Source organism: Mus musculus, chromosome 4 (assembly GCF_000001635.26).
Source record: "Mus musculus strain C57BL/6J chromosome 4, GRCm38.p6 C57BL/6J".
Lineage (NCBI taxonomy): Eukaryota > Metazoa > Chordata > Mammalia > Rodentia > Muridae > Mus > Mus musculus.
The window spans coordinates 57190408-57208790 of NC_000070.6; the positions used below are offsets into that span (position 1 = coordinate 57190408).

Here is an 18383-nt window from a genome sequence, read left to right on the forward strand (position 1 = left end):
ACCCTAGCAACGGAGCTTACATTCCCTAGCCCCAGCATATGGTTTCTTGGCATAAAAACTACCCCCTTGAATAAGATATGGCCCTGGGACTAAGGACACAGGTCTTGCTTTTCTCTTCCCCTTCCTGCTATGCTATCAAGCACCTGAATGTGTCTGGAAGTCAAGGTAGGAGCTGCATTCTGAGGACCTGGAACCCTGTTGATCACTGAGTCACTCAGCAACCGCGTAGGATGAAGGATAGGGCTTTGTGCAAACTACTGCCTTCACAGTAGAATCCAATTCTGATCTAAAACTGGTCCCCCAAAGTGAGTGCTAAGGCCAAACACTGCACGAGAAATCAACCAGAGGGAGGGTGAGGTGGGCGGACAGCATCGAGTTGATAGGAGGCGGGGTACAAACCAGACACACAAATAAAAATGTTGACAGACAAGAACAGTGTTGCATAGCTTGAACGCTTTTATATTGATCAGGTTGTTTTTCAGTAGAGTTCCGACAACAAGTCAGGATGAGAAAACATTCCAAATTTACAGGAAAACATATTGCTGATCGACTAAAGATAACTTTACAAAATATGGCTTAGCACACAATCCTGTGGTTGCTCCGGTGGTACGAGAGCTATCAAGAAATCGACGTTAGCTATCATCAGTCTTCGAGGTTTGATTGCTCAGGCTGAGGTCACAAGGAACTTGGCTGTCTTTTCTAGGTCTACTCTAGGATGACAGGTAAGAACCAGGAGGGTGGTAATATTTATCTTTGTAATTCCACAGTGATAAGGACTGAGACAACCAACCCCTTGGGGACAAGTCACAGACCGGGTGTTTCTCTGTGTCAGCCCTTCAGACTTGGTTAAGGTTAAATTTTGTTTCCCTGAAATCTAACTGTGAGTTCATCTAGTCCCACCAGTCACCAGTGCTTTCCAACATAAACAAACTGGCTGAGGGCAAAGCCGGGGTCTGGACTAAGTCTCACCCATTTTTCCCTGATGCCTCCTCTTTGTTGCCTTGGGAGGATGAAGAGGCAATTTACTGCACCCCCCCCAAATGGTAATTTTTAAGGATAAAGGCGTGCAGAGGGGAGGGGGAGAGGGCCAACCATGAACACAGCAATAAGAGAATCTACACAAGCATCAGAACATATTTAAGTCCCATGGGACCCCGGGAGGAAACTAAAAGTACCGCTACACGTTTGAGAGCCATCCATCCTGCCCCCTACCCCTCAACAAACTTCACTTAATTGTTCTCTCTGGAAAATCAACACACCATGTATGGATTCTGGAGAGTGGTACCAGCAGGGAACCCACCGGATGAAGGAAGTACACTGGGGTGTCTAATCTGTTCTTTGGGAAGGTGCTGGAATGTAGGATATAAATATCTTCCCCATTCACAACCAGCCAAATTTCCCAGGCAAAATATTTACCCTGAGTCTGATGCAATTCTTAGGATGAAACATAGCTTCTCAAAAGCAACTGTGGATATGGGAGATGCAGGAAAACAAGAGCTCAGAACTTTGGTTTTTTAAATTGGTAATATTGACCCAGTTCACTTGGGCACTCTACTCTTTGGGGTCATTTTCATGTCCTTCTCAAGATCCCACGGACTCTGTTTCTGGCAACTACCACTGTGTCTGAAGTGCTGGCCCCATACAATGGCAGAGAGAGGCCAGCTGCAGCTTTTTCAAGCTTCACAGAATATTACATAAGTGTAACAGCAGCATTTTCGTGACCACACTCAACGTGTTTTCAGAAAAATAATAAAACAGTCTCCAAGGACATTTAGATTCTGCAAGTGCTTTGCACACAGGGCAGTGATAAACATTGCTATCAAACAACGGTCGTCTGTTAAACAGCCTAGTGCCACTGAAATGCACCCAGTACTCTCTCCTCCTCCTCTTCTTGGGGCTTTACTGAGAGCGTTCTCAGAACCCAGCTTGAATAAAGGTATCGGTGCTCTGTGCTTTTCCCTCTACAACACTGCTCTATGAAAACCTGGTGGGTTCCACTTGTCTGATATGCTTGGGGCCAACAAAAGAAGCCAGCCTTCCTAGTTCTTCAGTGGCATTGGTTTATGTATTCCAGAAGCTGGAAATTAGTTTCCATAGTGTGATCTAATTCTGTCCTCAAATTCCAAGTGTTGTTTTTCATTATTTCACACAGACGGAAAGAGAGGCACAGATCGATCCCAGGTTCCTATGAGGGCTACCTGGTGTTGAGCAGTACAGAACCAAATTCCACTTTCTCAGTATACAGGGCACTGAGCAGTGCCTTTCTCACTCACATCATTGAGCACTACTAAGATGTTTGTGGGTAAAAGACAGGGGGGAGGGAAGTAGACAGATAAACTGAGCCTGCAGATAAAGAACCTTCAAAAACCTGAGGTCCTTTGTACAGGTCCTTACCCATCTTGCAACTAGGAAATGCTTTAATTGGTCCAGTATCTGCTAAGTATCTATGTAGCTTCATCTACATACATTATAACATCAAAGTATCCTTTTCCTATAATACCATTAAGAAACTTGCTGACTTTCTTTTCGATACATAAAAACAGCTATTTAAAAATACCACCTTAGAGCATTCATGTAATTTATTTTCCTTAAATAGTAATTCGCTACAATCCTGCCACAAATTAAAAAAAAAAAATAACATGGTATTCACAGAGCAGAATTCTTTAGGACAATCAAAATCCCAGAGTACTTAGAATAAATTAACATCAAATTGTGTTTATATTCAGTTAGTCTGATTCTCTCCTCTGAAATGAAATGGAGACCATTGTAACCTAGGGTGAATGAACAACACACTTGTTCTTCTGTACAGAGATGAATTCTTTACATAAACTCAACAGTAATTTGAATCAAGTTAGGAATCCTGAGAAAGTCAGCCACCCACAGACACACACATACACACAGAGACACAATGACAGACGGACACACACACACACACCACCCTTGATTGAGAAGCAGTGTTTCTCATGGTCACTTACTAGAAGGTCATTTCTAAGAAGGGTCCAAAATTCTGAATATTTGGATGCTATCATCCCCCACCCCCCAAGAAAATTGTCTTGTTTCAAGTGTGAGAGCTTGAAGTAGCAGCAATCCAGAGATTCAGTAGTCGGCGAATCCAGTCATGGCGTCCGAGTATACAAGGAGTGAGCAGAGGCTCGCCTGCTTCCGAAGCTGAGACTCAGCCTTATGCAGAGCCTAGTTCCCAGTCTCGGCAGAGAATTCACCTGAACATACATCATGAAGCTGGTTCAGGCACTGGGCGTGATCCTGAAGAAAAGGAATTTGGGGTGGGGGAAATGGGGTGCTTTGGATTGCAGAAGGGGTAGAGATGAGGCGGAGGGAGGGAGGGAGGGAGGGAGGGCGGGCAGAATAGATCCTGTTCATCCTCCAGCCTGAAGTCCCTTGTGCCCTGCCTGTGGTACATTCATCCGAGTTTCCCTTGGTGTCAGGGGTAATGGACAGGAATTGCCAAGGAAGTTCAGCCCTTGGAATCCCACACAGAACAACACACAAAACACCTGAGCAACCACAAGTAGCCACATTGTCTGGCTTCTGGCGGGAGGACACTGCTGGTGTCCCCTCTCATTGCTCAAGGATGGATGACAGGGGACGGTGATATGTAGGGAGAAACACAGTTCCCAACTGGAGATCCCCTGTTGCTTCTCTCTGGGCCAAAGGAGTCATAGCTGCATGCATATCTACACCATCAGTCCTTATGTACAGGGTATCTTTTCCACAGAAATTTAAAGTGCCTGGGTTCAGATAAGCTCATCCCTTTCCCACAGTGACCAGCATCTCTGGGGGGGCCTCCAGGGGAATGTGTGCCCCCTTCTTCAGGAAGTCGCCCTAGGGAAGGAGGAACGACCACTTCACAGTTGTCCTAACTGGGATCCAGCCTCTGGACTAAGCCTTCTTCGTACACTCGAAGGATCGCTTCACACACAAACTTGTATTGGCTCTGGAAGAGAAGAGAAAGCTGTCAAGGCCAGGGCTCTGGGAGTGCTGCCTCTTGCACGCCATGCTTGAGAGGGTCTATGAAGCACTTCTATTCTATTCACTCCCTGTGAGCCAATGCTGGGCCTCGGTGCTGGGAAAGACAGAGGCGAACTCAAGCCTTCACAGACTGGGTGAGTGAGCGGGGTACCCTCAGAGAAGTGTGGGCCGAGGGGAAGCTAGCTGGCTGCTGAGCCAAGTGGGGAGCTGTGTGAGCTAAGGACCGGCGTTCCTCTTTCTCTGCTCTATCGCTGAAAGCACAGCTGCCATGCTGCCCTTACCAAAACCTCAAACGATGAGCTCAAATAAACCCTGCCCCTCTCTCTGTTAGGTTCCTGGCCACAATAATGAGAAAAGTAACTAATGAAGGCACTGACGTGGAAACTGTGGCGACAGGGGACATCTGTTCTGAGGCGTGTTTGTAAGGATTCCACCGTCCTGACCTAGAACAACTGGACAAGTGTAGGGGCTGTGAGTTCGGGTGTTTTGTCAGGGGGCCACTTCTCTGTCTTTGCCAACTCATTCTTAAATATTCTTCTAGAATATTCTTAGATACCCCTGGGACTTTGGCCAGCATGACTGAGATTACAAACTAAGCCGGTTCTTCTCAAACTGAGCTTGGATGACTACTATTTAGACAACCCGGTCTGCTGAATGAATTATCAAAGGCAGTACAGCTCCTATCTGCAAGGTGGGTAAACTGAGGCCTATAAAGGAGTTCACGGGTTACCCAAAGGTTGTCAGTATATGAGAAGGAGGCCAACCGTACTCTGCTCTTCTTGTAGCTCAAAATGACAAGCAGATATTTCCTCCTATTGACATTTATCATGTTGAGAGTGTTGGCATGACAGAGTAAGAGACAGCGCAGGGTGAGGGTACCCGAGTGACACTGCTTTCTTCTGATAGGTAATGATGGTATGCAAGTGGGGCTACACAAGATACATCAGAGCTAAACAGAATGCACCTCAGAAGGGCCTGGGTTTTGCGGTCACTGTGTCTCCGACAAGCTGTGTGATTCTGGGCACCTGACTCAGTTCTCTTGAACTCTGTTCTCTTCACACTATCCCCGGCTTACGGACGTTCCTCTGCGGGAGCTTAGGAAACGGAGATCTCTGCCTTTTTATTGTTGTTTTTTAGATAGGGTCTCAGAATGTAACCCTGACTGGCCTAGAACATCTTATATAGACCAAGAAGGCCTCAAACTCAAGAGATCTACCTGCCTCTGTCTTCTGTACAGAAGAAAAGGCGTATGCCACTATACTTAGCCAGTCTCTACCATTTTTTATTACCCAGTTTCTACTTACTGACGTCTGCACCATCATCGCGCGCTGGTCTCTCATTTTCCGGACAATATCCAGTGGGTAAACAGGCAGGTTCCTCTCAATTAAGCACATGGCTGTTTCCATAGTGACTAAAACACCTGTCCGACCTATTCCAGCACTAGGAAGGAGAGAGAAACCGAGGCTCACGATCCGTCTGGGCATCAGGTCTGCAAGGCAGAGCTGAATCCCTAATGAAGGCCTGTGTTTACCCAGGGACAGCCCGGCTGTTGATTTCAAGAATAGAAAGCACACATTCAGGTGTGATCTTAAGCTCCTTAAACAAAACAAAACAAAACATCAAATCTAAACAAAACCATCTCCATAGGTCCCAAGGCTGGGACAAGAAAACCATCTAGGAAGTGCAAAATCCACTTTCTCTGAATCATGCCCGCTGTCAAGGTCAGAAACTCCAGGACAGTGAGGCATGGTGGTTTGCCTTTTCCGCATCCAGCTGTGCTTATGTGTTTAGGATTTCGTTAAGTTCCAAGTGCTTTGGAATTGTTAGGAAGCGAGCAGTCTTAGAGGAGCATGTGCCTTTGTGGGAGAAGGGTGGGTTTGATGTCTGCCCATTTCTTCTGGCCTTTCCCAAGGGGTGGAACCATTAGAGAGAGAACGCAGCGAGGCTCAGTACCTGCAGTGAACGAGGGCAGGCTCACCGTCGACCCTCAGGGACCTCACATACTTCACAAACTCCAGGAAGTCTGATGAGTCATCAGGTACGCCGTGGTCAGGCCACGCCACATACTGGAGATGGGTCACTGTGTGTTCTTCCCCGGTCTGTGGGGGATGTGGTGGCCGAGGTGAGTATCACACCAATGAGCCCTGTCTTGGATACCAGCCAGGGGGGCGCCTTATCCTCAGTGTCCTCGTGGCCTGCACCCAGCTCTGTCACGGTGTCTGTCAACTCCCATCAGGCTCCCACCCTCCCAACAACACTTGTCTTGCCCGCAGGATGCTGCTGTCTTTTTGACCTCTTTTGCCTCTGGACGTTTCTTCTACTTTGCTCCTACGCATCCCGCAGTCACGGTCACCCGTGCTGACTTTGTATACGTGGTGCATATTCCTCTCTATGGTGCTGAGGATCTAACGTACGGCCTTGCTCATGATAATTATGGGTCCCAAACGATAATGTGGCTAAACATCCTCCTACAGCTGATCCCCACCCTCAATATACATACACACAAAATGAAGTTTACCATCTTAACGAGTTTCAGAGGTGAGGTTTACTGGCATTACAATTTACTATTTACAAATTACTACATTTACTGGTAGTTATAATGCCGCCCAACTCTCTCCTTCCAGAACCTCCGTTTTTTATCACCCAAATATGAACTCTGTAGCCATTACATTATAACTCCCCATTTCTCTCCCCCTTTATCTAACCAGGGCAAATACCATTATCTTCTCTCTCTGTGCCTGGGAGTTTAGTCATTTAGGTATTTGGATAGAGGTAATCTTCGTATTTGTCCTTCTGACTGGCCTCTTTCGTTTGGCATAATGTATTTTGGATTCATCCCATAGTGGGATTTGCCCAAAATGTCCTCCTTTTGAGGGTGACTACTACTATATTACATGACTTCACCCATACAGCTCTTGACAGGCAGACTCCAGGGTTGCCTCTCCTGCTTGGCTACTGTGAATGGTGGAGCTACATACACAGGGAGCTGGCTCTCTGTCAGTAAGAGTTTCATTTACAGACCTACCTACTAGGCAGCATCACAGCAGAGCTGAATACCAGACCCCACGGGGAGGGACTACTGACTGTGCCCCTCAGATTCCTGCTCACCTCCGTGTTTGTAACTAGCATTTCTCGGGACACGTAAGCAATGGTACAGTCCTCTGTCTGACACTGGATGTGAAAGATGCCATGGTCCATGATGTCAGGGGGATCCGGCCAGTACTGGTGACATTTGGTCTGTAAGAAACCAGAAAATACAAATCAGGCTTTTCTTAGGGCCTAACCAGAGGTAGGGTAGCTGCATGGCACCCAGTCATATCTGTCCAAAGAGATGTGACAGGAGAGGAGAAACACAGATGAGACCCACTTGTGTTCATGGCCTGAAGGGAGTCAGCTTACCTTCTAGGGTTTGTTCATTAGGAGAGCAGCAGGACTTGAGTTTAGTTAGGGGCTACCTACACTCTGCCTAGGCTGAGTCAGGCTCCTTGGGCCTCTTTTCTGCTCTCAGCATCTACCTCTCCCACCTCAGAGCTGCTCATCTTTCAGAAGCCTTGGGACAAAGCAGTTAAGATCCCATTTGGGTGTCAGGGCTCTACTGGAGGAATTTCCCAACTCATTTACTGGCCATTTGACTTCCAACAGCCCCTGACCTCCTTGAATCTCAGATTTTCAAACACTGACAGAGGTCAGTGAGGGTGCAACGTGGGGTCACTTCTCAATGAGGTCTATGGTGGTCATCCACACTGTTGCCGTGGGAGCTCCAGCAACTGAATTAGGTTGGTGACATTCCTCAAAGATCTCCAAGCTGAGACAACTATCCTTCTCCGTGAGGACTGTGCCTGCTATGGCCTCAAACGCTTCCATAGGAAATAGGGTCCGAGGCCACAGACTCTGCACCTGCCCTTCTGAGGGTGGTGAACTGCTCAGTGGAAGCCTGATAATGAGATTAACGTCCCCCCAAGCCCTGGTGGAAAGAGAACTGACTCCATAAATACTTGTTTATTTCCACATGAGTGCTGTGCTCTAGCACATTAAGTATACACACACACACACACACACACACACACACACACACACACACACTATACCATGCGAACTGGATGTTCCTCCAGAGGATCAGGGTTCAATTTCCACCACCTACATGGCAGCTCACAACTACTGGTAACTCCAGTGCCAGGGGATCTGATCCCTTCTTCTGGCCTCCATGGGCACCAGGCATACACCAGTACATAGCCGTACATACAGGCAAAATATTCATATATGTAAAATAAAATTAAGACAAGTAAAAATAATAAAAAAGAAAATTCTCAACAGAGGCAAGACTTCCTATACAGCAAAGGTAGGATTCGAGGGACTTGGGCACTAAGTGGATTGCCCTGGCCACAGAGCTGCGTGACAGTCTAGCATTCGTTCCGTGCTATGTCAGTGTCTCTCAATATGGTGGCTGTGGCTTTCTAATGTTACCGTGTTCCCATGTTCTATTTCCCCTTCCAAACCTGCAGCCTCTCCCTTCCCATAAACCACTGTAGTTCCCCTTCCCATAAACCACTGTAGTTCCCCTTCCCGTAAACCACTGTAGATTCCCTTCCCGTAAACCACTGTAGTTCCCCTTCCCATAAACCACTGTAGATTCCCTTCCCGTAAACCACTGTAGATTCCCTTCCCGTAAACCACTGTAGTTTCCCTTCCCGTAAACCACTGTAGTTCCCCTTCCCGTAAACCACTGTAGATTCCCTTCCCGTAAACCACTGTAGTTCCCCTTCCTGTAAACCACTGTAGTTCCCCTTCCCATAAACCACTGTAGTTCCCCTTCCCGTAAACCACTGTAGATTCCCTTCCCGTTAACCACTGTAGTTTCCTTCCCCGTAAACCACTGTAGTTCCCCTTCCCGTAAACCACTGTAGATTCCCTTCCCGAAAACCACTGTAGTTCCCCTTCCCGTAAACCACTGTAGATTCCCTTCCCGTAAACCACTGTAGTTTCCGCTTCTGGATTCCTCACCAAGTACACATCTAAGCGGTCCATAGTTACTCTGCCAAATTTTGATTCTTTTAACAATAACATTATTATTACTATTGTCGTTGTTATTTGAGATTTCTGTGTTGGCCTCTTGAATAGCTTGCACTGTAGGAGTACCATCATGCACAGCTTAAAGAAAAAACATTTCCCCTCAAATCTAGATTGGTTCCCATGTAAGTAAAAAAATGACATTTGTTTATAGCAGAGAGGTGACATAGCCAACAGACACATGGAATTTGTTGGGGAAACAGCTTTCCTAGCCTTCTTTTCAAATGTCACAGTGAATATCTGAAATTAAAGTGTGCCGTGGGGGCGGGACTTAAAAGTCTGTTGGGACAGTTTAGATTGGAAACCTCTCCTGGTGGGGAGTTTTCTCCGACTCTCCAAGATTCAGAGGCTCTCTGTCCACAGGACTAGAGACAGAGTTGCCAGACACAGACAGCTCACCTGTCTGTCCATCTGAACCTACATCTACCTCATGTATACAGGAGGAAAAAAATGATCCCCCAGGCTCTCCAGGGTCCCATCCTAGGATAGCTGGGGGACAATACTCTCCAAAGTGGTCCCCCTTGTGCAAGGCCGAGTTACACAGGCCAGTGCTCCCTAAGCATCTTTACTGACAAGGAATCTGCAGGGAACTGGACTCATTTTAGGTCTATTTGGGTCTGGACGCACCAGAAGAATCAGAGTCTTGAAGGTCCAGTCTCTCGAACCCAATGGGTGTCTTGGGAGCCCGTTTCTCACGCCTGCTGGGGGAGGGGTGTGAAGGCCCCACATCTTCCGAATAGTAGCTGTTAAGCTCCAGGGGTTGCTTTTATGCACAGTGCTCACTTCTGGCTTGAGACTACTCCCTGAGGTAGGGATAGTGACTATCTGGTAGTGACTTAACTGAGGCTTGGAGGCTCAGATTCACCCCATGTCAGGTCACAAGAACTATGGGGACAGAGCCTAGATTTCATTCCAGGTTGATGCCCTCCGAAGGGACAAGTGCACGGCAAGGCTGTGAGGAGATGAGAGGAAATCTGCTACCATGGGGGAAGCAGGTTGCAGAAGGACAAGGACCACTATAGCTGGCTGGTGGGCCATAGGCTACAGGCTACAGGTGGTCCATAAGGACTCAGAATGCTGTCTCCACAAGGATGCAGTCACAGGTTGACTCTTTTCTTACAGTCCCAGCCATCTGATCACTCTGAGACAAGGGGTGGGGAAGGAAGGATGCCACTGAATGACTTTGGAAAGGAAGAGCTCTAGGGAACCAGCAGATCATGCTGAAGGCTGAGCTTTTGGTTGAGGAAGACTGCTGTTTCAGGAAGATGCATCGGACGGGGTTGTGGGAGAGGAGAGCCGTGGGCCCAAGCAAGAAGGCTGTATCATCAGCACTTGATTTCTTGCTAACTTAGTTGGTCAACAAGCATCCCTGGGGAGGGTTGGATGAGTCAGAGACATTAGGGCATTATCTAGCCTCTGGATGCTTTCCAATCCAGCCAAAGTAATGCAGGAAGAAAGAACAGACACGGGTGGGGGCAGGTGAGGCAGGAGTGGACAGAGTAGGAAGGGCGTTCAGACTGAAGGTGTATGACAGACGATGCAAGGACAGATCATTCAAGCCAAAGAAAAGGAGGCAGAATGTGAAGGGTCTCCTGGGCACCTAGGGGACAAAAGACCACTCAGCAGAGCCACACAAAGGATACAAGTTGGTCTGGGACCATGCAACATTCTGCTCTGTGCATCTATAAGCCATACAGGGCATACAGGGCAGGGCAGGAAATGCTGGACCAACCAACCCTCTGGCAAGGCCCAGCTGAAGGAAATGTGAATGGACTAGTGTATGAAAACTGGACGACTGAGCTGCTGCTTTTGCCGTGGGAGACAAAGAGGAAGGTTCTGGGATTAGGCAGGGACAAGAGGGACACAGTGGGCGTCATGTGTGCCAATGGCATTAAACAGTGAGTGGATGAACTGAAGAGAAAGGAGAGCTAAGACCTGCTCCAGATGGCTGGCATAAGTACTTAAGTGGATGTGTGCCTGTGGCTCAGACGTGGGCTCATGTAGCTGGGCTGCATATGTGCACATGTGTGCACACGAGGGGCTAGGGTGGTGGCTTTGGGATCCTCTTACAGGACAGCACTAGGTAGATGTGTCCAAGCAGAAAGCAAACAGCTGGACTTGGGGTCGAACCTTCCAGGAGGACACCGAAGGGCACCAGGAAACTAACCAGATTCAGAAATAAGTTCCACGGGGAGGGAGCCATCCATCTAACCTACCTGTGCACCTTCTCAAGCACATAGAGAGCAGGAAGGAGGTCTGTGCTACCCCAGACCTCTTCTTGGTAGCCTCATGGTAGTCGTGGGCTTTACTGCTTGCTACTCAGAGCAAACCCACTGCCTCTGGTCCAGCGAGACAGTGGGACTCTGGGAGCCTAGTCCCTAGAAATTCATCCCAGTACTCAGAACCACCCAAGAGATATAGGCATTGTGCTTTGTGGCGGCGTGGGAACTGGAGCCTTACAGTCCTATTCAAAGCCTGTGCGTCAACTGACTGGTGGGATGGAAAGGAAGATTATACACATTATTCATGTGTAGGTATAAAATATAGCTCCTCCAAAGGCAGGGGGTGGGGTGGGATGGGGTCAGACATCTGATAGAAGGCACTGGCTTTCCCAACTGAAAAGCGATCCATCTAAGAAGAAACCCCCATGTAGTCGACAGAGAACCTAACCAAAATAAGGACCTGGGTCAGTGACCCTGCAGGCTCTGCAGACTCTTCAGGGGGCTGGCTCCCTACGACTCAGGGCAGCACAGGAAGGGCACTGGACTCTAGTGTGAGCCTACTGGGAGACCCACTTAGGGCATGGCATAGGGGCAACAAACAGGACGTCCTGGAAAGTTGATCTTACATCAAAGGAGGGGCAAAGCCATTCACCTGGAATGACTGAGTCGGAAGTGGGCGTGGACTGGGGCTGAGGAGAGAGGGCACAGGTCACCGGAAAATCTGTAACCGGAGAGGGAAGCAGGCACCCGGGATTTTTGAAGAACAGGTTTCTAAAATGTTGGCAGGGCCAGAGATGCTGAAGGGATGGGCAGGCCTCATGGGAACTCTCAAATGCATGATGAAGTTACAGTAAGAAGAAAAGACTGGGAAACAGAGAAACAGGCTGGGTCACAAGGAGAACTCAGATGACAGGAAAGAGCGGCTGCAGCCGGGAGCTGGAGAGGCAGGCCCTGGAAGAGCAATGGATGAGGGTAAGGTTTCTCGTAAAAAGCTTTTCTTCCCTGACCTGGAACAAGCAAATCAAGGGAAGTTGGGGTTGCCACTGGGCAGCGAATCTGTCACCTGCATTCCTTCAGGGGCACCCTGTTCTGAAAAGAATGACTGTCTAACTGGAAAGGGGAGAGTGAACTATCAAACAGCAAGCAGCCTGACACCAGCAAGCCAGCCTTGGTGCTGAGTCACTGGGTGGATTCGGGTGTCAGCTCTGAAGAATTGCATCGTGAGCTCCAAGACCTCAGGGGACAGCAGAGAGTCAGCTCCACACACTGCTCCTGAGGAAATGTGATGTTTGAGCACCGAAGTTTCAGAATACAAGGCCGAGTAAAGGCAGACAGAGCACAGAATATCTGTGACCAATAACACACTAGAATCAGAGACTGCCAGATATGGGGACAGATTCTTTTTTTTTTTGTGCATGTCAAGTGACTCACTGTGTCACCAAGGAAGCCTGCGCCTGGGTCTAGGGCCACTTGAACATTCCAAACCTGACACTTGTGATCTGTTTTCACAACACAGACCAGGGAACGAGATCAGTGTTGCTGGCCTCAGGGGCAGGGCTTAGGAGAGAAGAACACCTGGGCTTTCCGAACAAGGTTTTACATTTGTTTTGTTGGTGCACTTTGAGAAAAAGAAGTCTCAATGTAGCTGACGTTGGCCTTGAACTCCTGATCCCTGTACTTCTTTCTGCCTTTCAAGTGCTGGCTTACAGGTGTTTGCCATCGTGCTTGGCTCTGTTTAGCTCTTTTTGAGACTTTTACACATACTTTTACCTTTGGCAAACGATACTGGATTTATGTCTAAGAAACACTAAGAAAATAAACGTTAATAACACTAAAGCAAAAAAAAAAAAGTTAGTATGAAGAAACTAAAACTATGAAACAAATGCAGTCATTAAGGTATATCCAAATTGATGCTATTGGGACTGCTGGCTAACATGTGTACAGCATTAATGGTGATCACTTGGGTGTGACAGCACATGTGTTCTCTTCTAGCACCTGAGAGGACTGAGACAGGAGGATTAACATCAGCTTGGTGTATAGAGTAAAACTCATTCCCCCCAAACAAAACAAAATCCACACAAATAATAGCAATAACAACAACAAAATGAACATGTACCAAGCACTCTTCAGAGGCTTCCCGTAGCAGCCAGCTCAGTGCCCCACAGCCCTGAGAAATGGGTGATATTTTTCTTAATCACACAGGTAGAAGGGACAGCGGGGACTGACCCTGGCTGGCTGGCTGGCGGGTCCACCTTCTTACTCACAATGCCAAGTAACCTGATTGATGGACGGAGGCACTTTAGGAAAACAGAGGGTGCAGTCCTGTGAGCTAGCTTAGGGAGCTGGGAGTCTCTAAGTTCAAAACAGGGCCCAGCAACTCCACCTCTTATTCAAACAAAACCAGAGAAGAATGAGGCTTTCAGACAAAGATCCGAGCTGAGCTGGAGAGCATGGGAATTCCAGCTGCACTGCAGACAGTCTCTCACGATGAGGGGGTAGGCAAGATGGGAACCGGGGAGGTAAGAACAGATGCTAGGATTAGCAGGCACCCTTCGAAGCATCCTCTCAGTGCCTCAGAGAACCAGCATTCAGGAAGAGATTTCTGCTGTCCCTTGGGCACTACAGTTTTCTATCCTGATTTGTGGGATGAGAAGAGACTCTGGCTAATCTGTGAGTGACAAGAAGCTGGGAGTCAAGGCTACAGCAGAGAAGCGAGGCATCTGAAAGCGCTAAACTCCAACGATGATGATGATGACGTTTGGGGGACACTGGAAACCCGTAGTCCTCTGAGCTCATTATATATACTTTCCAGCTTTCCCCAGTCCTCCCAATGTGGTGGGCGCTGTTACCATCTCTACTACACATTCAAGAAAGTGATTCAGACAGCCTAATAACTTACTCAGGAGGAACTATGTTGTCAGCCCAGTCCAGCCCAGTGTTGGATAAAGATGCCAGGAGCCAAGGGCATGTATATCAGAGGGAAGAGACATTGCCTCGGCAGACTACAGTCTTAATTGTGTGAGATGAGACATTGATCACAGGCAGGGAGAGACACAGGCGACATAGGGGTTTCATAGATGTATGTGAGGACGTAGGCAGGAAGAGGACTTTCTCATCACTGCAGGTGTCCATTGGAGATTTATAGGTCGGTAGGAGGCCCTTTCCAGCCCTGAGACTCATGTTCCCCAATGGCACGGTAACTGGAAAGGAAGCCACTTACCCGCCCTCGCTCGGTGAGAGTCGTCAGCATGACAACAAGAGACAACTTCTGATCCCAGACAACTTGCCAAAACTGTGCACAGGTGTTTGGCAGCGGTCCCTGAGTGGCAATGTACTTGTTCACAAGGTTAGCAGCGGGCATCTCCATCTGTTGGGAGAGCAGGAAGGTTATTATCGTTAGACTGTTCACTGGCGAAGGTGAGCAGGACTCTCCGTTTACACCTTCCTAATAGCTTAGCTGAATCCTACCAGAAAAAGATCTTATCCACTCACAGTCAGAAAGGAAAAAAAAAAAAAAGGTGCAGCAAAAAGCCGCTTCCAAATTTCACCATAATGTGACAGAGCAGTGAGTGAGACTTCTGAGAGAACCAGTTTTTACAGAGGGTACTTCTGCAAAGTCATGGTTTAGCACATGAGGGCCCGAGCGGCCAGTTCTGCTGCCTGGCTAGCTAAGGGTAGTTTTCAGTGTGGTCGATTACAGTTTGCTGCTTCTGGCTTTAAGTGGAGAAATCTAATCAAGTAAGCTGTCCATGATGAATATGTCTCCACAACAGGCCAACCTTTTCTTTTACTCCTCTTGGGTTATAATACACACACACACACACACACACACACGTATATGTATATATATATGTATATACGGAGGAAGTGTTTCTTTGACTTAGAGGCAGAGGGACACTAATATCACACGGGCAAAACACAGAAAGTTACCAACACACCGGCAGCAGAGGGAAATGCCAAGAGCCTGGTATATCAGCAGGTGGAGATGGAATAAGGTTTGTGGCTTTTCAAGTTATTCAGTGCCCCTTTGCACCTCTATAAAGTGAGATCACTCATAGTCCCACCAAACCATTGGACTACAAGGACGGAGTGAGTGGAAACATGCTCTGTCATGGAAAAGTCCCCCTTGCTGGCCCCACCCTCATTACTAGGATCAGTGTGTCTTTTTTTTTTTTTATTGCCCAGATTCCCAGCTTACGTTCACATAACTGGCATTAATGTAATCTTCATTTCCCTGCAATAATACCCGCGTGGTATCATCTGTGGGAGAGAGAAAAATTTACCATTTATTCTGAATGTTATTTTTATCATCCCAAGTAAACAAGGGTTCAGTTCCCAGCCCCATCTGCAGCTCTCGCCTCATTAGCATAAACACTATTCCCCAACTGTTCTGAGTCTGAGATGGCTGCAATAAAGACGATGGTGTTTACAGACACACTGAAAACCATTCCAGCATCCCAGACAATCTGTTTTAAAAAGGAAGCATTATCTCATGTAGGGGAAGGAGGCATCAGGCCGGATACTCACAAGGCAACACATCTTTGTATCGGTTTTTATCCAAATTCTGAGGCAGCTTTGCAAATGAGACGGCTAAGCCGGGCTTCTTTCTGTAGAGTTGCTATTAGACAAATAAAGACATTTTGAAAACCCCCACTGCTATTTAAAACAAAACAAAACAACCCATGAACACATATCCTAATTGCAGAGGTCTTCTTGTGAGACCACCTCCTACCCCCGAATCTTAACAGTTCAAAGTGATCCTATGCTACACAACAACAACAACAACAACAAAAACCTTAGAAACTCTGGTAGAACAAACCAACTAAAGTCTTAAATATACTTAAACTTGCGCATTGTAGGGCAAAGAAGTCAGGCAGGGGTTGAGTCACAGACAATGGAGCCAGGTAAGCAAAACCCTATTTTTATGACAATTGACAAGTGTGGGAGAGATAGAGGGGAATTCTGACTCACCTAAATTAGTCTAAAAACTACATTTTCCTCAGTTTAATGGAATGAAACATATTCATTGCTTAAGAGCAAAAATACTTCATTCACCGATTCAGTAACACATTCCCACAGCCCGTAACACCGATCCTGATATAGTAACTTCATTTAAAGAGACATTTCCCTACCTATACAATTAGTACTAGAAATTAAAAATAAGGCCTTCTATGCACAGCCTGGCCGAGTTGATCCAGTAGCCGCGGCTGTGGGAGGTATTAGTAGGAGTTCTCTAAGTGGCAGGGGGAGGTTAAGTGCTTGGTCCAAGATCGAAAGTAAAGGACTAGCTCCAGTCTGAAGGAAGTGGCCACACCCCCTTTTCATGTCTATACATCTGCTTCCACAGTTTTCACAACTGTCACCAAGACCTCACGCAACTGCTTCTCAACTCCCCAGGAACTTAAACTCTTATTTTTCCCTTCTCAATGTTGCAAGGGATACTTTTTTTTTCTTACTGCAAATTTGGGCAAACTCAGACTGGCGCTGAACTAAAACAAAAACCAAAAAACCAAACAAAAATAAAAACATACTTATAAAAGTCTGAGGTGGTCTTTTCCTATTTTCACAAGCTTATTATTTTCTGCATATACATGCATGCATATACATAAGCATATCTGTAAACATACTCATATATACTGTCTTCTTATAATTTCTTTATGTGTTTTGAGTGTTTTGCCTGCATTGTGTTTGTGTACCTTGAAAGTCTGGTGTCCATAGAAACTAGAAGAGATCCTAGAATCCCCTGCAACTGGAGTTACAGTTTTGAGCCTTCACGTGAGTGCTGGGTACCAAATTGGATCCTCTGAAGGAGCAGCAAGTGCTCCTAACCACCTCTCTAGCCCCAATATTACCTTCTTAACATCAAAAGATGAGACTGCAGTCCACAGTGGTATTTCTCACGTTATCCTCAACAGAGACAACATATCTTAAAGTGATAGGTATTTGTGAGAGTTAGTCTTGACTGTCAACTGGATTGAGAGACACTTAGATCGGATCAGTACACCTCTGAATATGTACTTTGCAGGGAGATAGAGCAACATTGAGTGTCAGTGGCCATCCCACAGGACCAGGATGGAACAGAAGGCAAGAGGCAAACTCTACTGTTCCAGGCTTCTCCTTTCTGCTTCCTGGCCGCTGAGAGACAAGCAGCTCTGCTTCATATGCCCAGCGCTTCGATGGCTGGCTGACCACAGTCCAGAAACCATGGGCCAGGACTTCTGAAACCATGAGCCCAAGCAAATCCTGTCCCTTTCAACTGTTTCTCTTGGGCATTTGACACAGGAACAAAAAGCCAACATAGCTAGGAGTGGTGGCGTATGCCTTCAATCCCAGCACTTGGAAGGCTGAGGCAGGAGGATCTGTGAGTTCAAGGCCAGCCTGGTTTACCGAGTGAGTTCCAGGACAGTCAGAGAAGTACAGAGAAACTCTGTCTTGAAAAATATACAATAAACAAACAAAGCAGGAAAAAAAAAAAGCAAACACAAAATTCCTTGGAGGGAGGGGAGAATTTATTTTCTTTAACTCTGTATTCTACAAATCTTTAAACAAGACAAGTGCTATGATGCATCACAGAGGTCTTTAATTCTCACCAGCCAAACATTTCACAAGCTAATTTAAACCAAAAGATCTGAGCATCTCATAGCCAGCGCTCTGGGAAACAGCTGCAATTGTGAAGCCCGCTTCATCCTCATTATTAAACAGTATCTGTTTCCCATATTGCAAGCTATTCTCCACATCGATGATTTTTAATGGCTCAGAAATTTAATTATTATAATTTACCTTCATTCTTGGTCTACTTTGCTATTAGTCCATTCTACAATGTTTCCCCTCTGGTAAACAGCCGAGAACAGAATCACAGTGTCTGAGCATATCTGCCAGGGCTCTGATGCAGATAACCAAACCGCCCTGCAGGAATGAATACTGATCTGGTCACCAAGCTATAGCCAGCATCCTTAAATAAGATTTCTTTGCATTTTGAATAGAGAGGCTGAACACCCACCCCCAGAAGTATTTCCGTGTACTGTATTGTTTTATAAATTCCCATTGTTTAGGTCTGTTTTTTTTTTTTTTTTTAAATTAGACAAACTGCATAAAACTTATCAG

At 46.8% G+C, this 18383-nt stretch overlaps 1 protein-coding gene across 6 annotated transcripts in view; it reads right to left on the bottom strand.

Annotated features, from left to right (window-relative positions):
- Positions 1 to 433: 433 nt before the first annotated feature.
- Positions 434 to 18383, bottom strand: part of Ptpn3 (protein tyrosine phosphatase, non-receptor type 3) — a 148200-nt gene continuing 130250 nt past the window's right edge. For 4 of the 6 annotated variants that reach the window (XM_006538097.4, XM_006538100.3, XM_006538099.4 and 1 more), the window contains exons 20-26: positions 15807 to 15897; positions 15478 to 15539; positions 14500 to 14646; positions 7099 to 7227; positions 5944 to 6089; positions 5295 to 5430; positions 2562 to 3955 (exon numbers count right to left, since the gene is read on the bottom strand). In XM_006538097.4, the coding sequence (XP_006538160.1) occupies positions 3878 to 3955; positions 5295 to 5430; positions 5944 to 6089; positions 7099 to 7227; positions 14500 to 14646; positions 15478 to 15539; positions 15807 to 15897 (789 nt within the window). In that variant the 3' untranslated portion in view covers positions 2562 to 3877. Of the gene's footprint in view, positions 3956 to 5294; positions 5431 to 5943; positions 6090 to 7098; positions 7228 to 14499; positions 14647 to 15477; positions 15540 to 15806; positions 15898 to 18383 lie in introns of all 6 variants that reach the window. The other 2 variants (NM_011207.2, NM_001384115.1) reach the window with 2 other exon arrangements.